At 41.1% G+C, this 26600-nt stretch overlaps 1 protein-coding gene across 2 annotated transcripts in view; it reads right to left on the bottom strand.

The window, feature by feature from the left end:
* Positions 1–26127, bottom strand: part of IPCEF1 (interaction protein for cytohesin exchange factors 1) — a 64975-nt gene extending 38848 nt beyond the window's left edge. Inside the window, exons 1-4 of one of the 2 annotated variants that reach the window (XM_074862803.1) lie at positions 25988–26127; positions 10267–10317; positions 4224–4260; positions 3381–3550 (exon numbers count right to left, since the gene is read on the bottom strand). In XM_074862803.1, coding sequence (XP_074718904.1) covers positions 3381–3550; positions 4224–4260; positions 10267–10290 — 231 coding nt within the window. In that variant the 5' untranslated portion in view covers positions 10291–10317; positions 25988–26127. Of the gene's footprint in view, positions 1–3380; positions 3551–4029; positions 4139–4223; positions 4261–10266; positions 10318–25987 lie in introns of those variants that run through there. The other variant, XM_074862804.1, reaches the window with a different exon arrangement.
* Between the last annotated feature and the right edge of the window lie 473 nt (positions 26128–26600).

Here is a 26600-nt window from a genome sequence, read left to right as displayed (position 1 = left end):
TTTTCAGCTGAATCCCCATGACAACCATCGTTAACACATCTTGCTTCAACTCTACTTGGAAAACCAGATGAGCTATCCTAAAGGCCCACAAGACAGAGGCGTTTAGTCCTCTGTCACTTTCCAGCCAACACTATCCAACACAGTCGCAACAAGCGCAAGGAGCCAGGAGCCTGGGATTACACGTGATGATTTTCCTACACAGGAGTACTGATTCCCTCCAGGGTTTCAGTATGAGAACTAAAACTGCTAAAGGAGCAGGCAGCACCATACACTGTCCTCTTTAAACAGTTATCTTCAAGGCAGCTCCCTACAGAGAGCAGTACTTGAAAGAGGGAACCAAAGGTTAACAAAGAGCAGTTGTCCAAGGAGTCTGGTGAATGCTCAGATCTGACTGCTCAGATCCATTTTCTGTGTTTCCTTTGCAAAACCAACCCTTCTGTGTTTCTTCCTAGTCCAAACAGCTTCCCCTCCCCAGACTGGGTCGCGTCCATGCTGCAAACAAATGTTTACGTGTCTCATGTGATATCCATGTTTTATAAAAAGAGCAAGCATACATGGGAAAAGGTTTGAGGGCAGCCTACCCAAGCCTGCTGAGACTACTGGGGCCCTAATTTCACCACTCCCAGTACCTCAGCTAACCGGTTGAAAGCTAATTTGGATTTGACTGTGTGCTCTGGTTTGCTTTCAGTGAAGGAGAAGCTTGACTTGGGGTGTCTGGATCTGCCCTTGCTGACCCTTCCCAGCATTTTTTTATTTTTTTCTCTTTTGAGCTGTAGCTTTCACATCATATTTTATGTTAAATTGAAGGAACTACTGTCTGCAAATGTCACCAGAAGGGTCCTATATCGCCTCCCCCAACCTGCCTCATGTGAAAGACCCAGAACCAGAGTGGCTTGAAAGTAAATGAAATCAGAGCAACAGAAACATCCAGAGCTTCGGAGGTGCCTGAAGACAGACTTCACTGAGAACACGATGTCAGCTGAGATTACCTACCCAAATCTGGGACAATGCACGTTCCTGTACAAATTCCACCCACTCCCTATTTTCTCCATCTCCATTAGAAAGAAAGGTTAGGTCCAGCACCCTGTTGCTATGCTACAGTTGCCAGTCGTCTGGTTGACTGCAGTTTCCACACAGCCATGAACAAAACACACTTGTTTCTCACGAGAACGAAACTGGTCAGACAGAGCTACAGGCAGCCAGCAAGCATGCCCCAGTTCCTTTGGCCTCAGCCCTGCTCCTCCACCACCACCTTGTGCTTCAGCCTCTATAAGAGGGCTCATCATGGGAAGCCTCACACAGCTGTGAACTTAAAATTGTCATCTTGGATGCCCCGTTGGGACCAAGGATTAACTCCACTGAAGGCAGTGGAAGTGCAGGCAGTATTAAAGCCAGGCCAGATAGTAAAAAGAAATATCAAGTAAACAAGTGAACATGTCACTGTTATTTTTACTTACTCCTCAGAATAATTCCTTTCTGATACTTCCCATGTCTAAAAGGCACATCAGCCATCTAGCTCACCTTTCTTAACACTGCTTTGCCAGAAGTACAACTGCAATCAGTGATTTAGAACAGCTAATGTTAATAAGGGTTTGCAGGGTATTTATGCCACTGATGACTACATCTGTCAGGCCATGTCTTTCCCGCAGAGATATTGTAAGCACTGGGAAAACAAAGCCTTTTATCTTTTTTTTTTCTACATATCCTATTTCTTTCTCTTTTCTTTTTCTCTCATGCATGTATTTGACTTGGTCTTGAAAGGAAGCTAAATCAGACTACCACAACACCACAAAAAACAACTACCCAAGACCAGCAGAGTTGTTTTCACTTTTCCCCGAAAAAAAAGAATAGTTAATACCATATTTAAATGCCAAAGTTTTTATTCTGTTAAAAAACCTGCAACTGAAGGGAGAATATGAAATACTCTTCATATGAGTAAAGTTTTTGTTTGGGATTAGGGGTTTTTTTATGGTTTCAACTATTTTATTTGTACCTTGAAATAGTTAGCAATATTTTTAATGGGGATTACTGCAATGGAAATAAACAAGTGGAAACAACCTAGGTTGCATTTGATTTCTTAAAGTGTTCTAAGAATTAATAAGAGTTCCTTTAATCTCTCATCTTTTCCCAGGTGTGGGACATGCTGATTTCCAGAGCAGTTTGTTTGCATTTAGGAAACTTGATGCCTGTTCACAATTTGACACTAAAGCTGCTGAGTTTCAACCTATGTTGTTGCTAGCATCCCCTAATCCTCTGCACACCCCAGTTCTGGGCTCTGTCGCTCCAGCACTTGAACATGATAGGAGTTTTCTTAGAGGCAGCAGTGCAAGAGAGCAAAGTGAAGGTAGTAATTATGTCTGAATCTTCCGATGATGGACAAGACTCCCTCTTTGTCCAATCAAGCCCAGCTGTAGCAAACAGCCTAGAGTAAAGCTGGCTGTTCCCTAGGACTCACTGCTGCTTTGCACTCAGCCATAACCTTTCATTAAAAGGATTACTCTGGATTTCTCACCATGTCTTCCCCCACCACTACTTGTTCAGTTTTTAATTCCTAGTTCTTCAGCCGATCACAGAAATTCAAGGCCTGCTGTTCTTTGTCTCTGTTTCCCACTCACACTGTAAGTGGAGTAGGCTACTTGGGCTTGACTGGCTGGAAGAGAAACACTATCTATATTAGTTGTTCTGAGAGCTCATCCTCTGAACAGAAAGCTGGACCTTGAATTCAAAACACTGTGTTCTCTTGCAGATTTGACTGCTAGCATTGACTCATCAGAGCAGGAAGTTAATAATCAGCAGAACGTGAGAACCTTTAATTACAGTGCTCTGGATGAGACATCAGCAAGACCAGGAGCAAAAACATCACCAACTGGCAGTTCTCATACCTGCAACCCTACCAGTGCAAACTGAGAAAAAAAAAATAATAATAAAAAACAAAAATTTAAAAAAGCCCAAAAAGCAAACAAATAAACAGCTTAATCTCAGTGAGGAAGAGGATGAAGAAAGAAGCAGGAGAGACTTCTGAAAATTAAACGAATTAGAAGTGAAAAAGTGTTCCTGTTTTGCGTCTTGATAGCGAGTGTCTGCAAACTGCCCATCCCAGGAAAACCTTTCCCAAATTCAAATGCCACCAGTGCCTGCAAAGAGCAGCTCTTTAAAGAGCAGAACAGACAGCAAGTTAACATTTTACAAGCACTTACTAAACTAGAAAACACATAGTTTGCTGCATGTTTCACATTCATATAGACATTTCCCAGATTACCAGAAATGTCAGGGCTGAGAAATAAACCCAGTCATTTGTAGGTCTCCAGGGTGCATTTAAATTGTGACCCCAGCTCCCCTTCTCTCAGTCCCAGCAGATGCTGTTTGGACACTGTACTCACCAGCTGACTGCTGTACCAATACAGCGATGACTCCTTCAGCACACACCAGAACTTTTTCCATTTGTTGCCAATGAAAGCTCCTTTTTCCTTCTTTTTGTAGAGCCATCCTTGACAATCGGCTTGCCCCAGCTCTTTACACGATATCCTCCGTCGGCTCATTATAAAGAACCCTGTGCCATTAAAAATACAGTGTTCTGCTTGTTTAAAAGTGCATTACCAAGAAAGATGTTCCTGCCAATTAAAGATATTAACCTTACTTAGCAATCTCAGCAAGTCATCCAAGCATATTTTAAAATATACTTAGAAGTCATTCAGTTTTATAATGGCTGTGGCAGTAACACACATTCATTTGAAAGGCATTCTGATGTGCAGAAACAAAATAGTAAGCTATAGATAATGTAGACACTGATTATTGCTAAGATAACCATATAGAAGTTTTTGTAAATTAAAAATATATCCTTTGATCCTTTTAAGAGAAGCATGCATATATCTCCCTTGACACAAATGCACTGAAAAGAATACATCTATTTAAGTCAGCTAGAGAAAACTATTATGCCAAGTACATGAAAACCGCTAGTGTGTGTGTGTGTGTATGTGCAGGCAGCTGATTCCGCCTCACCGATTTCCAGCTTCGATTCAATTAACATACCACAAGGATTTAGTCCAAAGGAGCAGCCCGTTGTCATTTTTCTCAGAATCAGTGCAAGAATCAGTGGAGTTAAAAAGCAGCCTTCCACCAGCTGAGTAGCAGTGTAAAATCCTCACCCTCCCAAGAATAAGACATACTAAGAAAATAACAAAAGAGGAACCCAGAAGAGAAAAGAAAAAACAATCTCTCATTACCTTGACTTTTCTTTTTTGTCTTCTGACGCAAGGGAACCTGTAAGAAATGCAGGAAGGAAAGAAAAGAGGAAATTTCAGATTGTGTTGCAACATTTGTGTAGAAAGGGGAGGGGGAAGTTAGAGAAGGACGTGGTGGTGATGCTGGTGGTATATGCAGGATGGAAACGCATAACCCACTCAGTGCTGAAGGGACGTTAGTAGCTGAAGCATAAAACGTGTTAATTAAAACTGATGTATATCTAGTTGAGCAAGAGCAAACGTAACTATATTATACATGTGTGTGTCTACTAGTGCTTCCTGTTTCACACCCACAGGCAGCTTCTACTTTGCTACGTGTTTGCCTGAATTGTATTCTGTGTTCAGAAGTTAAAAAATATAAGTTATAACTCCAACATTTTAATGCTTCATTAGACTCCACGAGGGGGATTTACAAATGTGGGGAGATGAAAAATACATGCCACGTGTCTGATTGTCCTTTAGCTCATTCTAAGAAATTCTGAAAAAGAAAAATAATTGATTTTGCCTTCCTCTTTTTTTATTTAGTGCCGAGAATATATTTCCCTCTGTATAAGAGTTTTATAATATTTTTTTTAACAAAAAAATAATAACCATACAAACCAGGCAGATTATCCAAACCATAAAACATAAAAATGCCAGAAGTTTGCCATGCCATATATGACAGTTTTAGTCACCGCAAAAATAACACAATTGAAGTATATTTACTCATTTGCAGTCTGTATATTTGATCCCACATAAACACATAGAAAACGAAACTAAAACAGAAGACCACAGGCTAAAAAAGAGATCATTAGAAATGTAAAGTCTGGCTTTTGAAGTAAATTCTCCCCAGACAGGCTGTTTGGTCACGCAATTGTGAACAAAGCACCTGACTTCTCTTCGCCTCAACCTTTCCATCTCTAGCATGGGAACAAAAGCATTCACCTTTTTCTATTTTTTAGGAAGGTTTTGAAGCCTCCAGATGACAAATGCTGGATAAGGTGACATATGATTTAATATGCTGGCCACAACGTTGCTATGCAAAGCTGGTAGCTACCTGATCCGCTGCAGAGCTACGCTATGAACATCCCTAATGCAGCCCCTCTGCCTAGCCAGCCAGCTTTTCAGGAAAACAAAACCCCACTTCATCTTATTCTTGAAGGATTTGATGACTTTTCTCATAGGCGAATTAAAGGCGAGTAAAGCTGCACCATCTGGAAATAGATAGAAGAGACCACTGCCACCAGTATTTACGAAAGCTAGAACTTTCTTTAACCAGTGATCTTTGCAGCATGTATCACAGTGTGTAGAACTGCATATCGCTTATCTGATGCCTCTTTGAGATGACCTGAGAAATACACTTGTGGGAGGCCTTACCAGGAATGAATAATCCCAGACTCCTGCTTAATCATCACATATTCTTTTTCCCTTTTCCTTTTTTCCTTTTTTTTTTTTTTTTTTTTTTTTTTTTAATTCTACCACTGCCTTCTCTCAGCCTATTCTCCATGACAACAGACAAAGAAAAGCAATGAGAAAACACATCAGCTCTATTGGAGGCTTCGCTATTTCGCCATCCTATATGGGCCACCTTTTGTGTCTTGATTGCAAAGGAAGTAATGCCCTATTTAGGACACGTGGAAATAATATATGGCCTCAGTGAATCAATGGGTCACAGAGTCACACTAATTACTTTCCTTTAGAGTTACCCAAAGTGATATTAAGAAAAACAAATATGAATCAGCTGTCCTTCCACAAAAACTATGTAGTGGGGCAATGTCACATCTTTGCCATGACACTACAGTGGGGTCATTTCATCTTTAACCAACATAAAGTAGTACAACAAGAGCAGCACTACTGAGACAGGATGTGGCTCTCTAAACAACCGAGGAAGAAGTAGATCTTTCCACTAACCTTATTGATGATCTAAAGCAAAATAATATGGTCTATGGCTTATCTGTCAAGAAAGGGTTAATATCCATATTATGTAAATCATCTGTAAGAGCCTGTTTTGTATACAGACTGATGAAAAAACTGATTACCTAGTGAGAGCTCGGGGTAACAAAAAGAATTTACAAATGTGCATTTATTATTCCACAGTAATGATAGTATCTTGCTGCAATTTGACAGGGGTGATGAATCCCCATCTCTTCATATTTTGTGGGAGGAGTTGGGAAATTAATGGGGGAAGGAAGGGCAGTTTACCCAGCCAGCACTGCATTTAGTTTGCCTGGATAAAATCAATGATAAATCCTTAATAAGATCATTGGTGAGTGAGATTTTGTGAATTAAGATACATTTCTGGTTTTCATTCCCAGTATTCCTGAAAGCTGAATTAAATTTTCAATAAATTAATCTTAAACCTGGAATTCAACAATTTAAGTAGTTTTTAGTGCTGTTCAGAAGCCCAGCATCATCTTATTAAAAATATCTGGTTTGCTCTGTGCAAGAGAAACTTCTAATCCTAGACTGTAACAATGAAATCCGGTGTTATTCACAAAACTGCCTTCCCAAATTTTGCTGATGTAGAGAAGCAAAAACAACCTCTTTCTCCAAAGCACCAGTGTTTGAAGTCAAATATTTTATGAAATAAGCAAACAGTTTTCAGTAAAACTGTTTCCATCTTAAACCAATAGAAAACCTATATTTAAACAAATCTATCACAGAAGTCATAAAATGCTTCACCAACAGGATTTGGATTCAGTTTTCCGTGAGAATACAACACACTAGCAAGTCTCCAGTGGCAAACCTTTCCTCAAGAAGTAAATTAAAGTTTCCTCCTTCGAAAACTGGCTTAGAGTCCACAATCTTTCATTTCAGTGAACCTGAGTGAAAACTGATTAAGAGATACTTTCAAGTTTCACCTCTAACGGTGACATTAACACTAGTGCAAAACAAAGAGAAAACAGTGGAAGACAGAGTTATTACCAGTAAAGCCAATGGTACCAACCAGTGGCATAACAGCCGTTTCAGATGTCAAGGTACTGTAACTACCAGACATAGTCACTGAAACTATCTGAAACTGAATCAAATATCCTGATTTTACTATGCTTCTGATAATGGTGGATGTTTCTCTATAAATCTCAATTTCCTGATGGCAAATGATTTATTTCATTATCACACGATCAACTGAAAAATAAACCAAAAAAATCAGACCTATTTCTATCTCTTGTTACCAGGGAAAATCCAAGAGCAATAAACCTCAGAAAGCTCTGAAATTAATGCAAAACATTACAGTTATTTGCAACTTTAGGAGGGTCATCATTTTTGCGCAAGGCTGGCAATAGAGGATAGATTTTAATCTTTTTAGGTAGGTTTTGGTTTACTCATCAGTTTACTGAGACCTGAACAGGATGAGATAGTGATCCTGCAGGACAATGTAGGCTTCAAGTTTGCTATCCATTACTCCTCCACTTGGCAAATACCCCCATGAGCCAATTGCAAAGGGAGCTGTACAACTGAGCATTGTTCACAATGACTGCTGTGCCAGGCAGACTCCACCAATGAGCAAAAACATATGAGAGAAGTGATAACTTCAGTAAGAGACTTCTGTCAGTTTAGAGATCCTATTTTTTTCACAGACTGACAGTATAGTTGAGCTTGGAAGGGACTTTTGGAGGTTATATAGTTCAACCCCCCAATGCAAGCAAAGACACCTACCATGTCCAGACAGCTTTTGAATATCTCCAGGGATGGAGACTCCACAGCCTCTCCGGGCAACCTGTGCCAGTGCTCAGTCACCCTCACAGTAAAAAAATGTTCCCCGATGTTCAGAGGGAACCTCCTGTGTTTCAGTTTCTGTGCACTGCCTCTGGTCCTGTCACTGGACACCACTGAAGAGAACCTGGCTCTGTCTTCTTTGCACCCTCTCTTCAGGTATTTACATGCATTAATAAGATCCCCCTGAGACTGTTCTCCAAGCTAAACAGTCCCAGATCACTCACCCTTTCCTCATATATTAGATGTTCCAGTTCCTTAATCATCCTTGTGGCCCTTCACTGGACTCTCTTCATTATGTCCATGTCTCTCTTGTACTGGGGAGCCCAGAACTGGACACAGCGCTCCACGTGTCTCATCACCAGCGCTGAATAAAGGGGAAAGATCACCTGCCTTGACCTGCTGGCAATACTGTGTCTAATGCTTCCAAGGATACCATTTGCCTTCTCTGCAGCAAGGGCATGTTGCTAGCTCATGTTCAACTTGATGTCCACCAAGAATCCCAAGTCCTTTCCTGCAAAGCTGCTTTCCATCTGGGTGGCCCCCAGCAAATACTGGTTTCCCCTGTCAATATCATTTGTGCTCACATGGAATAACAGTAGGGGGTAGAAGTCAGATGGCTGGACAAGTTTTGTCAGTCCCTCCACAACATCCTGGATCCTGGCCCCTGCCAGGCAGCAAACCTCTCTAGATGGTTGGTCAGGCCTACAGATGGATGACTCTGACCCCCACAGCAGGGAGTCACCCCTTGTGTTTACTCACTATTTGCTCCTGGTAGCCTTGTATGGTTTATGGTTAGATGAACCAGGTCCTTTGCTAGTAGGTATATCTGGCTCCTCTTTACTTTGAGGGCAGTCAACCTATATCGCAGATGCAAGTTCTTAGGTGGAGCAGGAGCCTTCCTCTTGGTACTAGAGGTCATCAGCTTCCATCCTTCCCCTTCTCCAGAGGTTTTGCTTACTTTGATAGTGGTGGTAGACACTGCCTGCTTCTCCACTGCAGGTGGGGACTGAGGTTTTTAAAGCTGTTGTGTGTCAGAGAAGACCTTACCTATCTCCCTTTCATTTTCTCTGATGCTGTGCAGCCTGCTCACTTCCTCCCATGTCTTCTCCACTTGCTAGCACAGCTTCTCCAAGATGGGGCACCTCCTAAAGGGCAGAGGGTCATCTCTCCTGGCCTCAGAGAGAGGTCCCAGGCACTTCCTGCATTCTGGGACTCTGAGGGCTCTGTCTGCCACCTGAAACTGAGTCTGTGTGGAATCATCTGCCCTAGAAGGGACAGCTGCTCCCACATCTATTGGCAAAACTGCCGTTACCCCCACATCTAAGACTGTTACAGCAGCACAATTTCAACTGTAACCCCCTTACTTTGCTCCTTCTTAACATCCTGCTCCACAAACTGCTGGGTCTGTTGGCTACCCTCTGGGCCTGGCTCTTAGACAGGTTCCTCCTGAGCACCAGTTAAAAGGGTGCTTGACCCTCCCTAATCAGAGGCTCCAGGCACCCTGGGTCAGGGGCAGCTGATCACAATCATTAAAAGCTGCTAGAGCTTCCTCAGCCCACACTCTTGTGGCTCCCCTTACCTTGTTCTTACCTGACAGCAAGGATTTGCAGATATATAGCATGGGGGCTACATGTTTCCAACTTCCCTTCCAAATAGGTGGTTTTGAGAAATCATCTATGTGAACCAAACTCGGGTAGGCAGCATCCCCCTGGGGAGCTGCTAGGAACAGTCAAGGATCACACCAAAGGATGTTTCTGCCCAGATACTGAGGGGCTTGCAGCCTGCAAACTCCCCAGGAGAAAAAAATGGGGTGAAATAGGTGTATGAGGCTGTTTTAGGGGAAAGAAAAAAACTGTTCTACAAGAAAAAGCAGGGGCATTGGGATAATACTGAAGACCAGACTTCATGTCTCATGAAGTTCAACTCACAATGGATGAGTCTGAAAAGGTACCAAAGGAAACTGTGACTGACAGTTCATCTTCTACAGAGCTGTACTTTCCTTAGGCTTCTCAAGGGTTAGAGAGATGTGTGGCTAACAAAATCCTTTGCTAAGCTCATGTAGCCTAAGTTACTGCTTTTTCATCTATTGAGGGATAGGACTTGGAAGTGAGGGCACACCTGGCATTAGGCCCATACAATAGAATCATTTCATCCTTAGAGCAAAACTAGGGCAGGCCTGTGGCAGTCTCACCACTTGACCTGGCCTGTAAGCAAGATTTTGTTTGGGTATTGATGTTGTCCACAGTCTTCTATGATTACAAGGAGAGAACCCCAACACACCACCTTTTCAGCTGATCAGTAACTCTGGCATAACTTCAATTATACTTACAAGAGCATTGCCATCAGCTTCCATGAATGGTTTCAAAGCTTAGCGGGAAAGCTGTAAAAAGAGAAAGTTTTTGTTACTTAAGTTCTGTATTATATTTTCATATAACATGAGTCTTGGCAGTAGAGTAAAAAAATGTGTTAATATGCTTTGACCTGCCAACTTTACCCTCCCCACTCCACGCATCCCCTCAAAAAAAAAAACCCAAAACTTTTCCAAAGATAATGCTATGTTATGTGAACTGATTTTACTGATTTAGAAGACAACCAGTAATAAGGAACACTAACTGAAAGCTGTCCAAGCGTTTCAATGAAATAAACAGAATAAAGCACGTGGATATAGTCAGAGGGTTGCTTATTGTTTGGTTGGGTTTGGTTTTGGGGTTGGGGGGGGGGGTGGTGTTTGCTTTTTTTAGGAAATGTTTAGTGAATAAATAAGTAAAACCGGGGGTGGTTTGAGATTGGGTTTTTTTGTTCATTTTGTTTTTTACTTTGAAAGAAGTCTATAAGATTTTGATTTCCGCTTTGCTGAGTAATTCCTATGTTTCCTGGGAATTCTAATTAGGTAATCTGCTGGCTCTCTTGAACAGGATGAGATCTCATATTGGACTATCCATTTTATAATGAATTGCAATTTTCCATTCTGGAGAACAAAATCTGTGCAGTCCAACAGTAGACACTAGGGTTTATTTTCCAAAGAAAGATACACAAAGTAGTTACCCATTTAGGTGTCAATTCAGGTGATTTCATTTGGTATACACAACCAATAGTCAACTCTTTGCGTGATTTTCCTTAGTCTGGTAGAATGGACACATGACAAAATAATCAGTGCAGTATACAAGATGAAGGAGAACATACCAACTTTTTAGTGTCAGCAAAGTTCCTACAAAACTCACCCCTCTGCCTATGAAAAAAATCATTGAGTGAAATGGGAGACGATACAAGACTCTGCTGAAGTGAGCAAGAAAGGATTTCCAGAAATAGAGCAACACTTCAGAATAATTTCTAACAAGAACTTTTTCCTGTTACTAGAACCAGTAATTTAAGATATGTGCCATTTCTCATACATAATATTTGTTTTAATTTGAAAATAAAATCTTAAAACAGAAAATAAAAACCCACCTACTGGCTTCCAGCAATTTCAAACCAAAAATAGAAAGTCAAACAAATACATACTTTTCTGGCTCCCAACTGTTTCTGTTCAAAAATAGAAAGAAGCATTTTCTATAAGTGGCTCAAATTGAAGTAATATCATGATGAGGAGAGATGTTATGGCAAATAATTTCAAGGATGTTTGGAAATCATAGCTAGTATAAACAAGCAGAGGAAACACCTTTAGTTATACAACCAAATTAACATTGAGCCTTAAATACTGAGCCAGAAAACAAGAGAATAACAGACCAAATTACAGTCATTAGTGTGACATGTGGCCTTTTTCCTGTCATTTCTTCATTTCATGCGTGCTTTGGGTTTGGGGAGGGTGGGGTGTAATTATATGAACTGCACAGATTTGAATCAGCCATGGTACCAGGAGCAAGAGGAGAATGTTAGTTAACTGGCAAGGAAACATTTCCGCCTGTGTGCTTTGTGCCAAAGGAGTTGAAATGGATTTCAGCAGAACCTTCTCAGTGACTTTAACTCAGACTTTTGTTTAGTTTCCAGAAACTGGATAAGAATCTTTGAGCCAGCATCCAATTTTCAAAAGCAGCATTGACTTCTGTCTCATTCTAGTTAAGAGTATAATTTATTATTCCATGTGTAAAGATATTTTTTAAAAATTGCATGTTCACTGCAGAAAGAACTCTCCTACAACATAACCTGAGTTTATTTCTCCTAAGTAAACCCAACCTGAGTGAGATTAGTTACACTGTGAAATAGCATTAGGATTTTTATGTCCGCTCAAGTGTACTCAACTGTTGCAAACCCAACATTTCAGAAGGGCATAACCTGTTTATCTCTGCACTACAGTAAAATAAGTGTTTCCTTTCAATTTTCTGCAGGTGCACTGTGGGAAAACCATCTATCGTTTCTAAACAGACAGGTGAACCAGGAGAAGGAGCTGGATAAATATGGCCACTCAAGCAGAGCTAGTCTATACCCACCTTACTGGATGGTCCAGCATAAATCTGCAGGGTCTGTCTCTGGGACCCGTAGCCCTCCAACCCCCAGTATTGCCCTCCCACAGGCTCCAGTTAGAATCCCCTGCTAAGCTTTGCCCCTCGTGTGTGACGGTAGGTGGTCACACCAGGGCAGCCCAGGACTGGCATTTTTTTCCGGCAGAAGAGCTTCCCAGCCCACAAAAGCTACACCTGAACTTGGGAACTTGGCAAGCCAGCAAGAGGTTAGTAGGGGACAACGTTTGAGTTCATACCACCAGGAAAGTGTCCTGATTCCTAACTGGAACAGCTGCAGCAGGAGAAGCCTTGGCCCAGACCACCTCATTTCATAGCACTCAGGGTGCTATATTACAGACTAGAGACACCCATGTGTGTATCCTTGTCCTGATTTAGGTGGACATTGAATTTGAAGCGGGGTGTCACTCCCAAAGGTGTACCCTAAGCACCAAAGTGAGGGATTCCAGCCCTCTTCCTAAGTCTCTCCATTTGCAATGAGGTAATACCTAGGAACAGAAGGAGAGGAAAACCCTCCAGCCTACAGATTAAGACACCCACATTGAAAACGTACCAGGATTGCAGTCTGCTGCAATGAACGTTCAATTCACTAAAACTGCAAAGTGGAACAAACCAAAGAGAGAAAATAAAACAAGGGACAGTGAAGCCTCTCCCACTTCAAATGGCTTTATAAAGGAGAAAACAGACTTGAATGCCTCACTTCCTGGAGGATAAAACGTACTAGACCTACTAGGTAAAAGCAAAAGGGGATGGATTTACATTATCAGTTTGTAAACGTTACCTACATTTCTTTGACTTTTCTTAGAGGTGCCCAAAACAACTAATTTCATTTCAGTCTGAATTGAATATAATATGTCAAAAGTGGTTTTCAGCTAAAAGATTTCTAATTCAAGTTTCTGAGGGTTTTTTATTTTGATTCAACAACTGAACTATAAATATCAGTTTACATAGCTTTATTAGTCCCATTTCACTCCTGCTCTTTCAAGAAGAGTAATAAACAAGTAGGTACATGAGTAATAGCTGATGCAACAAATGTGGAAACACAGCAAGTGACTTATCAGAAATATCTTGCAATCATTTCCATTTGACTACATCATCTCTTCTGAAAGAAATAGAAATATCTCTGTTAAAGATCAAAGGCAATATTAAAGGTGGAAAAAGGAAAAGAAACCACTAAGGTTCCAATGATTCTAATTGCAAAAAGCAATCTTAATTCATTAGTAATATTCCTCTTGTGGAAGTCAAAATTCACAAGGTCTGACACTGTCTCTTACCAGTTACAAGCTACAGTGAGAATGCTGATCTGCAATGATATTGGTATATGCCTGCCAGACATGCCTTCCAGGCATGCCTCAGATGACATCCAGAGTGGGCATATGCCTTCCTGCTTCTGAGCAAAAATATTTGAGATTTGTAACATGACTAGAACTATTTGTGTTGTAGAGGCACCCAAAATATGCATAGCTCAGTTCCTGTTCAGATGGCATTGACACAGACTACTCAGAAAAAGAAAAGAATTCTGCTTTACCAAGCACCTAGTCAGGGCTCTAGGACAACCTGGAAAATAAACTTTTTGCCTTCTGTTTACATTTCTCACACTGGTCACCAGCTTTAACCTCTCTACTTGCTTTCTGCTTATTTGGCTGCCTGCAACAATCTGCACTTCAGTGGACAGTGAATTGACAGGCGATATGAAACTAATGATAGTGCTACAAAAATTTCCCTTAAAAAAAAAAATCAATGATTATTTAATCACATATCTCACTTAACAAGAATTAGGAATATCATTGCCCCAAATTATAGCAGTGCTTGGAGCACTGTCCTGTGTCAAGGAGACAGCCTTACATAATAGTCCTAAACTACCACATTACCTCTAACTGGGGTTCTTGCAACAATGCAGGGGAAAAATAATCAGAGTGATTGTAAACTCATAATTGTCCTTTGGGTTACTAGAGATCAATTTAATATGTCAGAACCTTACCATTAGCTACTAATTAATCAGATCTAGTTGGTTACTTAACTGGTTAATTAGCTATCTAAACTGGCTATCTTATTTGTACAAGGAGTTTCTTCATCTTCAGATTTTCTCTCATTTACTGGCTCACCAGGAACGTTGGATATTAAGCTGGTGCTTTGCCACGGGGCAATGACAAAGAAGTATTAAGGCATTTTTCACAAAAGTTGGTGGGCTGTCCCACCCCGGTTAAGTGGTGTCCTACCCACCTTGGTCCCCATGACTTCATGTTTCCAACTGCAAATGAAACTACAGATTCACCATTAACATTGGTAACAACAAGTCAGTTAAAGCATACCTTCAGCTTTGACCACAATGGATAAATTTGTTTCTTGTAATTTTTATTTAAATTACAGGCTTAGCAGCAAGAAACTGCATTTGTCACATTATAATACCAGTAGTTATAACCTTATTTTCAAATGTATTTGAAATTTCTCAATCCCCTCACCTGCAAGCAATTCAAAAAGACAACTTTGACTCCATTTGGGAGAGGGCCAGGAAACACAAAGTTCACTGCTCCTGTCTCAGAGACAGAAAAGGTCTGGAGACATCGCCCTGCTTGGATCACAGCCAGGCCCTGTCAGTCCAGCTGGGAAGCCCAAGAGCGGCAGGTTACAGGCATTGACAGCTCTGAGCAAGCAGTTGCAGGAGCCCACACTCACTGCCTTTGGGGGGAGAGGGGCTGTAAAGAAAGAAGAGGTTCAACAAGTAGAGAGATGTTCCAGCTGCCTCTGTGGCCTCACAGACAAAAATAAGAAATCAAAATGACATGCTTAGTGAAGTGTGTCTGCCCCAAGTGTGAGTTTGCATGCAGACTCCCTATAGTCTTGAGCTGATTCCTAGTGCTGTTATGTTTGAAGGCCAAGGAAGGGTTTGCAGAAACATTAAGTGCAATACTGCAATTACTACTGCCTCCTAGCTGGCTCTTTTGCTGTGGCGGGCAATAAAAACTGGCAAAGTTAAGTTGGCTGCAAAAATGGATGAAGAGTTAGTGCAGTTAGGGGATAAGGAAACACTCCAGGGCTAAAGAAGCACTTCCCTGGTGTTCTGCTCTCTTCCAAAGATGCATGGTTCTTTGTTATCCCAAAAGATGAAACAGAGAGGGGAGGCTGGAAGAAAAACCCAAAGCCTATAGCCCCTCCTGAGACGACAATCTAAGGGTTTTCTCTTGAAGCAAGTCCCTTGCAAAAAGATATAGATGAAGGGAGAGGGAGCATCGTTCCCTCCTCTATTTTTTCAGATCAGCCATTCAGCAAACAGTTTTGAGGGAACACCCCAAGGTCCAGCACCTAAAGAGAGAACGACAGGGATGTTTTTCCCCAGCACAGAGGCACAGAACTGCTGCCCTAATCATAAATGTAGATCATAGCAGTGACAGGAAGATGAGACATCCTCACTGGAAGGCTGTTCTGACAAACATTTGCTGTAAGGAAAAGCAGAAAGTTTTGTGCATCCAATGGAAGGTAAAAATTGAAAAAATTAGTCACAGCAATAAGCCACTGCAAAACATTTTGCAAATTTGAAGGACAGGGTTCAGAATGAAAAAGAAAGAGAAAAGGTATTGCCATCAAAATGAACGAGATTTTCTAATAGGGAAAATAAGACTAATAAAAAAAAATCCTGCTATATATTGCTGACATGGTGAGACTGCTTAGTACACCCTATCTTCCAGCTCTGCTCCATGCCATTTCAAGAACAAACTGACTTTGGGGCCCTTCGCCTAGCACAACACAGTGGCATTTTCCTTTTGGAAAATTTTTACATTTCCCTTCCAGCAGCCATCAGCATGAAAACCCACCTCAGAGGCAGGAGTCCCCGAGGCAGGGAATTGTCTCCCCACAGTGCTGCCAGGCTGCACGGAGAGGCTCAGTCCCCACCCACACGTTGCTAGAGGCATCTCCTGGGCAGCAATAATTCAATTTAAGGCAGTGAAGCCAAGGCTAGAGCAGAAGCTGACCGGTCCTTTCTATGTTTACAGACACTCTCCAGAGCACTGTGGATGCAGTTTTCCCTATGTCCAGAACAACAGTTACCTGACCAATATTTCCTGAGCTGCCACCCTGACAAGAGATGTCACAAGGAAATTCAGTCCCATTACAACTGCACTGTAATACATCAATACATCAATAATCAATACATCATCATCATATCATCATAATACATCATCATTACATCATCATAAATAATACATCAATAACAGGAGCACACTTTTGGCTCTTGCATTTCAGAACAAAAGGCCACAAAAAATTGCTACTGTTTGCACTCTCTGAAGCTTAGATGCAAATCCTCTCCTCCTTTCTTCCACTCAGGCAGTGTTCATTATATCGACAGCACTATACAAAAGGCCAGCGTTCACACTTCAGAGAAAAGTCAAGAGAACAGGTTTTAAAAAGTAAAACAAAATTGTTATGCTGATGATTATGAGGACGAAGTAAGGAAGAAATAGCTGGGGGACTTGCTGTTTCTTCCATCAGAGACTTCCACTCCACTTTCACAAAGTCCACAAGAAACAGAAGTCTTGAAAGTCCTGTTTGATTCTTCATGAAAAGATCAGGAGCATTGAAGTGCTTATCTTCCTTTCAACCTTCACCGTATACAAAATACATGCACTATACTCAAATGTCACTCTGCAGTAGAGCAATCTCAGTGAGGCAAGGTATAGGGACAGCAAACTGCCCTGGCAGGTTGCACCAGAGGAAGGTGAAACTGATCCTGCACTACAGTGTAGTCTGGTCAGCCATAGAGATTTGCATGTGGTCTTCTTTTCCCCACAGGTGAAAGGCATTTCCCTAAGAACAAGAGAATGGAGAAAACCAGACTGCTAACATCAGAGCTTCTACAGAGAAGTTTAACCAACACCTACTCCTCAATTCAACATCCAGCTCCACATGCTAATATATAACATAGAGTTTCTCCAAGGTCCAGGACAGGCAGGCCAGCAAGCTGGGCAGGCAACTGGAAGCCCAGTGATGGTCTCAGTACATCTGAGTTAGATATAGTCTGGTGAGAGGCAAAAAAATCACCTCTAGGATAAATGCTCGGAGATATGATGTGAAGGTGCTCTTAGAAACACTTTGCCCTGGGAATCCAGTTTAATCATCAGTGGCTTCCCTGCTTCTAGACTATTTCAGCAGTAGATTTGCTTTTCTTTTAATCACATTAATTCTCATTATCTGTTCAAATTGCTACCAGACATCTTTACTTTGGCTTATGTTTGCAATGAACAAGAGAAGAAAGCCTACTTCACCACACAAAAAGAGAGTAGTAAGAAATACCTGCTAGAACATAGCCTCCCACCAGTGTGAAAAGGGTGTCTTGCCTGAGATGGGTAGCATAACAAGCTGGTTGGCCCTGAGAGCTGAAATAAAACTTGGAAAAAAAACTATTACTGGTTGCAAAAGATTGCTGCAATACTTTTCTGCAGTCATCAGCCCCTCTAGGTATTCAGGGTTTACTATGATTCTTGCTTCTTAAACACTATAGCCTCTGCCAGAACATCTGCACTCAAAAATAAATCATTAAATGTGACTATTTGCTACTCCTGCAAATGCAGATCTGACTACATTGGATGCTTGTTTCTTGAATCTTAGAAATGAGCACTTTTCCTTACTCTTTTTCTGTGTGGTTGTCCTCACCATAGTAAAATCTGAAAGGAAATCAGTGAGCATTTTTCTAAAGGAGAAGGTAATATGGTGAAACTGTTTACATAAAACTTAAAACTGAGCTTGTTCTTTGACAGGAACGATTTTCAGGTTTTCTCAGAAGATCTGGACTTTTTTGATACCATAATCTGTATTTCACCAAACATTTTCCCTTAAATTCCGCCATATCATGACTCTTACAGCACTTCATACAAAGTTAAGTTTGTCTCTGTCTCTCACTTTTTTATTCTAAAGAGACACTCTCTCTCCTCTGTTTTTCTTCTAAACCAGTCTCCAGCTGTTTATGTCGTTTTATATTTAGATGAGTATATTCCAATATAGAGTATCTCCATTTTTTAACTTAATTGTTAATATCTTTCAAGTTTTACATAAGAAAAGCAAATAGACATAATAAGTTTTAGACTTCCCAGTGAGAAAAAATATTAATGAAGACAAAATAAATTTAGTATTATCAGCTATTTAATGGCAATGTATAGCTCACAGTATTTGCAGCCTCAATAGTTACTCTTACTTTTATGATCATCTTTAAATAATTTATTCTAATTTGTTGCTTCAGTTTTCCCTCTCATGGCACGTGCAATTTTGGCAACAAAAAGTCCATGGTAGTACAAATAATTAACAAGAAGTAAATGCTCGGAGAAAAACAACCCCATGCTTGGTAATTCCCACTGCAGCAGAGCTATGATTTCTACCAGTTAAGGTATAAATCTATAGGCTAGCTATATCTATAAGGTATAAATCTGAGGCTAACAAGGATTTGAAACACCCATAATCTATATTACCTCAGTTTAAATCAACTGACTTCATGACAACTTTCAACACACACTTTCTGACATGGGAAGGAATGGCGTATTTGTCTTCCTAGCTGATGTCTCAGGCTTTACTCAAGTGCATGCCACAACACATCCTTTTTCTGTTGGCAGCTGGATAGCTTCTCCTGCCTTCTGACCAGATATTATAAATGAGCACATCTATTTTACAAGCACTGTCAAGCACAACAAGGTTGTAATATTCCCATCTTGTTAAAGTCATGGAAATGTTTGGAAAGATTGAAAGGTCATTGGAAAATTTGGCTACAACTCCTCTAGGCACATCACTGGCAGAACACAACTGAATTATTACCTCATGATGGGTGATGGTGCTTTCTAGACACACAGGCATGACCAGAAACACCTCAGTGAGCACACAGAGCTCTGAGAAATGTTTTTTATCTAAAACCACAAATTAGATAAGCAGTCCAACAACTAAATGACTATTTAGACAAAAATAATTTTTGTTGTATTTTTTCACAATATTATTTCCTTTTTTTCATTAATCTTTCCTTTTGCTGAAACCTATAGCCTAACATAGGATGACAAAAACATTAAGTGGAATCTAGCCACAATATCATGTCTAAAGTTCATTATGTCCTGATTTTCAAATATATATTTTTCAAATTCTATTACAGTCCTTAAATTTCAATTTTATAACTTACTTACATTTGAGCAATAATATAAAATGCACCCAAATTCATGAGAAGGTTGGCACAAGAAATCCACTTCTCATGAGGTGGACAGACTTTTGACCATCAATCTGTAATTTGTTGAGATCAATGAGAAAGAAAAAATCCAAACTACTCCAAAACAAGAAAATCAAACTACTTCAGAGGACCCACTCTCAAAATGGTTTGTTGATGCTTTTTTTAAACATCTGCCACTCCAGACTTTAAGCCCCAATTCTTAGCATGAGAAAGTGAGCTGACCACAAATATTAGGATAAAAGAATGCTGAAATGTTGAATTCAAGGTAGCCAGTGCTGAAACTCCACAGGGTTTTGTAGGTCAGGTCAGAAGTTTGAACAGCTCTTCAAACTGGACATCAGTCAAGTTTTCAGCACATTTCATAATGTGCTGCATGTGCAACCAATATGTTCCTGCTCTATCACTTCAGCAGAAGTGAAAGAAGAGGAAGCAGCAGTGGAGAAATAATACAAACTTTAACTGAGCACCCAATGTCCTTGTATATCCAGAGGCAGCAATATAGGACCCAAATATAACATCATGTGATATAGTATAATGCAATATTATGGCCCAAAAGTAGAGGCAAAATAGTTAAGCATGCTGAGTAGCTGTCTCTAAAGATGTCCAAAGGTTTCCATCAGGAGACAAACAGGCTGGAACGCAACCACCACCTGAAAGTACATCTCCTCAGAAATCATCAAAGCGGAGGAACTGGAGAAAGCCCTACGGACTCAGCAATTAACCAATACAAGACCAAGATGTCTCTTCTGTGGTTGCAGGAACCAAAGACAGGGGTTAAAGTTCTGTGATTCACTGTGTTTCTAGGATCATATCTCCACAACACATCTTTACTGGAAATACAGTTTATGCTGGCCACAGACAAATCATCCAGAAGACAGAAAACTGCTGGAGGATCTTGCTTACCCCTGCAATGGCATGTACTACACAGCACTTTAGAGTACAGCTTCAATCTTCATTTCAGCAGGAGGAAAAGTGCTTTAAGTGCGCTGGTAGTGCACTTGGGTGCAACCCACAAGACTCCAGATAGAGACACAAGACAAAAATCACATCTGAGAAGAACCTCTCCAGTGCACTAAATTGCTAGTAAAAAAAAAAAATAAATAAAATAAAAAATTAATAACTTCTGTTTCTCCATTCCACCTCCCTTCCCTCCTCTCCCAATTCCCTGTTTTGCTCTTAACTGAAGAGATGTTCAACAGCAAACTTGAGAAGTGCTACTTCCTACTTACTACAAACATCTTCACACTGTTGCTTTCTGAGAAAATTTGACTATTTGACATCATCTCCATTCTCCTTGCACTTTGTGAGATCCACACAAATCATTTAAAGTCTGTATTAGGGAGCTACAGAAAGTTCAGACACATAAGCAAGTTGCTATGTGTCAGCTGAGACATATTAACTACAGAAGAGATTTAAGCTAAACTGAACTGCCAGCTGAACATGAGCCAGCAGTGTGCCCAGGTGGCCAAGAAGGCCAATGGTATCCTGGCTTCCATCAGAAATAGCGTGGCCAGCAGGGACAGGGAAGGGATCTTACCCCTGTACTTGGCACTGGTGAGGCCGCACTTCGATTACTGTGTTCAGTTTTGGGCCCCTCACTACAAAAAGGACATTGAATTACTCAAGCGTATCCAAAGAAGGGCAACAAGGCTGGTGAAGGGTCTGGAGCACATGTCGTACGAGGAGCGGCTGAGGGAACTGGGGTTGTTTAGTCTGGAGAAGAGGAGGCTGAGAGGAGACCTCATCGCCCTCTACAGCTGTCTGAAAGGAGGTTGCAGAGAGCTGGGGATGTGTCTCTAACCAAGTAACAAGCGATAGGACAAGAGGTAATGGCCTCAAGTTGCGACAGGGAAGGTTTAGACTGGATGTAAGGGTTGTTAGGCATTGGAATGGGCTGCCCAGGGCAGTGGTGGAGTCCCCATCCCTGGAGGCGTTTAAGAGTCGGGTTGACATAGCACTGAGGGATATGGTGTAGTTGGGAACTGTCAGTGTTAGGTTAATGGTTGGACTAGATGATCTTCAAGGTCTTTTCCAACCTAGATGATTCTGTAATTACCTAGCAGTTGCATTTGGTTTAGATTAAGAGAAAATAAGCATAATTAATATGACTGAGCTGGTACAGTATTTTGATGGTACTTGTACCCAGAAGCTGCAAGAAGGAACAAGGATAACGAGGCAGCTACATAATGTAACAAAGCAGAGAACTATGTAAAATGATTTACAGCATTAACACCCAAAATATTGTTCAAGAAACTTTTCTGAAGTATTAGCAATAAAGATCACAGTATGCTTATTGCCATTATGATGGACCACGTGGCAGGTACTGTAGGAAAATAGAAGAAAAGAGAAGGTAACTCTGCTCCTGGCAGCTTCCAGTTTAAGACAGGATACAACAGGAAGATGTAGACAGGAATTAGAGGGAGTCCAAGATAATAGTGAGACAACAGTCATCAGGATCATATGTTGGGTCTCAGCGTGCCTGAAGACAGACATTGTCAAGGTTTGTGTTAGTGCAGTAGCAAGTGGCTTTGAAAAATAACGAGATATAATGTTTTCAAATGTTTGCAAAACTAAGAGAGGGATCCCAGGGAGGGAGGGATCCCAGGGAGTTCAAAATGAGAGTTAAAGCTCAATATGTTTGATGCTGCCCAGAAGTGTAAATAAATAGGCTGGGAGATTCAACAAAGCAGCAGAGTGAGAAAATCATCCTTTTTCTGAATTGATTCTGAGTTTCTGAATTGATACAAGGTGGTGAAATTACTTTTGTCAAGGCCAGAGAATAGGAGACTTCAGCAAATATGACATGAGATAATGACAATTTGGATGACAGTTTATTTTGCTATATGAAGAGTCAAGACATTTGAAAGTATGTGCAAAATTTAAACATGGCTTGGAAATGAGGGCACAGAGAATTGAAGGCAGCACTTAGACCATAATGTCATTGTCAGTAATGAGGAAAGATGATTTAGGAAAGACAGAAGTTGATTGTGCTGGATCCAACTAAAGACTGAGCCATAACATATCAGAGAGACAGGCCAAACTCTACATTTGATCAAAAAAAACCCAAACCCCAAACCTCTGTGTTATAGGAGTAGATCTGCCCTTCATAGGAGAAGCCATACTGATGTTTGTGAATAAAATTATCCAGGTATAAGATTCAGAGGGAAAATGGATCAGATGATAAAATCTTTCAGCAGACCATAGACAGTATTTTGGGGTGTACCAGGGCCTTCTGAAAGGAAGTTTGTAGGTGAAAACAGCTTGAGAACCACTGGCAGATAGAATCACAGATGGTAGGTTTTAAGAAGAGATTTTTCAGATAAAATCAAAGGGAAGTTCCAGGATAAAATGATGGCAGAGAACAGAATGTTTTGTTGGTTGACTGTATTTAATAGAAGAAATAAAAACATACTAGTTGACAAAAGGGAGAACAGCTAGAGGAGGTTATGGGGAAAAACAAGTAAGGAAGTCAAAGGAAGATGAGCTCTACCCAGATGAGGAAGCCATATCTGCAGAAAAAGCAGTTAAAGTAGTAGTAGGTGAGGTAAGGCCATGTTATTATGTTGATTCCCGCCCCTTGGCCTTGGAAGCAATCGGCAAGACCTGTTTGGAGAGGAAAGAGGCAAGAACATGGGGACAACTGAAAGTGTATGCACAGAGAAAGTGTGACTCAGCTCAGCCAGAGGCAGGAGATAGAGCTTGAGGAGGACAGACACACTCATCGTGGCAGAAGAATTCAGTCTATTCATGGAACCTATGCCAGACATGCCCCATAGCAAAAGCAAAAGAAGCAGACACTGGAGGGAAGCCAGCCTGTAACTTGATGATAGGAAAGAGAAGTGAACAATTAGAGGGTAGAGAAGGCTGCAGAAGGGAAATATTTTTAGAAATATATGTCACTAAGGCATAAACACAGTACACACACATAGACACTTTGATGAGCTATGCCTTTAACTGCATGTATTGCTTTTCAGAAAAATCCTTAAGAGACAGAAATGTGTCTCTGCTTCAACTGAGAGGGAAACTGAGATGCAGAAGTGGGTAACAGGTATAGTTTCACATGCAACATTACTTCAGTACTCATCTCCCCATTTAGTGATTGTGTAACCACACTCAGCACAATTTCATCAGCAATAAGTGATGCATCAGGTGGGACCCTTTCTCCAGGCCCATAAACAGTACTAACTACATTGGCCCACAAATACTACTAGGTGTGTTAGCAGATGGTTGAGTGATCCTTTGGAGACAGTTCTGCACACAAAATAGTGATATTCAACATGTCATTTAGCAACACAGCCCTCTCTCTGGGTTCCTGCTCCTACCTCAGGATCCAACACCAACTGAGAATCTGCTAGGATCTCCACATGACACGTTGATTAGCAGCAGGCTGCACATCTGTACCATTTAATCAAGCAAGTGCACAATATTGTTGTCTGTACAGTGTCCTTCTGATGAGTCTTTATTCAAACTAGTCCTCATCCTATTCACCCACAATGAAGTCGCTATTAGTTTAGCTAGATCACGCGGGAATGTGGAAGGGATGAATTTGGTGGGCAAGGGGGAACATCTGGAATTAACAAGGACAAAACAGAGAGCATCTTAACAACTGTGGAAGCTTTTCAGCCCATGTTGGCTCGATGCCTTCCCCAGTCACCTTGTAGAGACTGCACAGACACCGGTGGAGAGCATGCTGTGCTGAGTGTGTAGCACCCAGCTGCTGCACCCACCCAGGGAAACACACTCAAAAAAGTGAGAAATAAATGCTGCTTTCTGCCCACTGGACAGCCCCACAAGAAATCAGGTCTCCCAGTACGCATGGGGACAGTAGCAAGCAGCTTGCACGAAAAGTTCACATGAACATTAGCAGCTTGGCATTAAGGGCCCTTGCCATTTAGAGAGTGAAACGGAGCTTTCTATCACCCTGTTTCTTCCTGACTGTGGTACAGATGCTCTCATGAAACATACTTTTGTAGACATATGCATCTTAATGTGTTCTTTCACCTTTCCCACCTATGAAACCAGTATGACTTTCCAATGGAAAGCAGGTGTTCGAGCACGGTCTGCAAACAGATTGCTCTCTCAGGGACGGTGGTGAGGCAGCACTCTGGGCAAAGTCAAAGTGATGCAGCATTTGAAAGCAGAGAGGTTCAGCATCCCTGACCCGCAGCACACAGCCTCTGCCATGCCACAGGACTTCCACCTGATCAAATCGTGTGCAGCTGTGTCATCAGAGTCAACGCCAAGAGAGGGGCATGGTGCCAGTCTTTCCTTCCCAGGGAGGCACTTTTTACCTCTAGAAAGTAAAAATTTCACCACAGGGGAAGGTACAGAAAAGCCATTTCATGAGAAGTTACCAAACAATTTCTCTTTCCTTTGTGCACTGTCACAAACCATTAAATGTTGGTGTAACTGCAGATGGGAAAATCCTGCTGAACTGAACTGCAGTTCCCAAGCAGGGATAAAAAACCTTCCAAGAAATCCAATTAATACAATTGAGCCCAGTAAAGAAAGTTACTACCCTACACCCCAAAAAGGACTTGTTGGAAGCAAGTAGGTAAGTGAATGATTAAACAAGCTGTTAACCTCAGCTTCCACCAGAGGCACATTTTGTTGAGGAAAACTTGAGATGCAGTCAGGGTTTTGGGTTTTCTGTTTCAGTGCAAAGGACAAGAGATTTTAATTCCAGCTGTCTTTTTTTCTCATGGTATGGGTAAGCCCATTCACACAGTACTTTTCTGTGCCTTTACTCACACAATTTCATCTCTATGAGAAAAACATTAAAATTAATGTATTCTAAAATTATTTTCACATTAAAACCAGAAGTCAATCTGCTCAGTGCTGTCACCACAGCACATCAGAGTCTACTTCCATCTTACACCGTAAATACTCTTTACACAATACTAGATTTGCACATGTTTCTCTAGGAAACTGAAATCAATAAAGGAATTGTTTCCATTTCCATATTATACACTTGTCTTCACAAATATCCAATTTACATGAAAGTCATGAGTAGACTGTCACCCTGGCTTTTGATGGATCTTAAAACATAACTAAATTAAACTTGTCCAAAATAGGAATCATTCACATATACACGCTGTCACTTGTCCTCACTCCACAAACTCCATTATTTCTAATGATTTCATTATTTTTAAGCAATGCATTTGCATTTTTTAACCAAAAGGGGGTGGGGGTGGGGAAAGAGAAGCATAAGATCTCTTACACAGCCCTTAAAAAAAGGGCAATTACTTGCCAGTGTGAACTTCCTTTATTGTACCAATTAATCATTGTTTCTCATCAGCTAAAACCATATTTAAAAAAAAAAAAAAAAGGTAGATGTCCTTAGACAGAAACAAATAACATTTGTCATTTAAGAGGAAAGAAAGAAGCCACAACCTTACCAGCAAGGAATTCTGATGAACAGACACACTTGTCGTGTCAACTCCCACACCTCGCAAAGCAGAGAGGAAATTCTTACAGAAATTGGTTGCAATGATGACATTGCCCAAGAGGAAACTGGTGTCTCTTTTACAAGTCATGACTATGCAAACCACAAGCCAGGCATCAAAGCAAGTGCTAAAAGCCATGCCTGCCAGATCTATTAATACTAGAATCAAGCTAGGTTGAAATGGGGAAGGGGCTGGACTAAAAAATTAGAAATATTCCCAGATAACAAGTCTTTTAAATTTTTTGTTTCACAAACGGAAATTGGTTTAAAAACTGTGTTATCAAATATTTCTGAGAAGAGGGTCAGAGTGTATTGTGGGAGACAGGAGAAAGCATATTATGGATGCCCTGTAACAAATGGCACTATCCAAGCCTCAGCACAGCCTCTGTTGCTAACCCATTCTCCAGAGACCCCCTTCAGCCTCAGCTTCCCAGGGGCCCTCCAGGGTCCAACCCTGCACCCTGAGGTGCAGGAGAGCTCAGCGCAGTCTGAGCCCAGCCACGCAGAGGCCAGGAAGCCCTCGGGACAAAAGGAAAGACGGGGCATGAAGCGCTACCGGTTTGGTT

This window comes from Strix uralensis, chromosome 3 (assembly GCF_047716275.1).
Source record: "Strix uralensis isolate ZFMK-TIS-50842 chromosome 3, bStrUra1, whole genome shotgun sequence".
Classification (NCBI taxonomy): Eukaryota; Metazoa; Chordata; class Aves; order Strigiformes; family Strigidae; genus Strix; species Strix uralensis.
The sequence above is the reverse complement of the archived record's forward strand: the minus strand, read 5'-3'. Positions and strand labels throughout refer to the sequence as shown.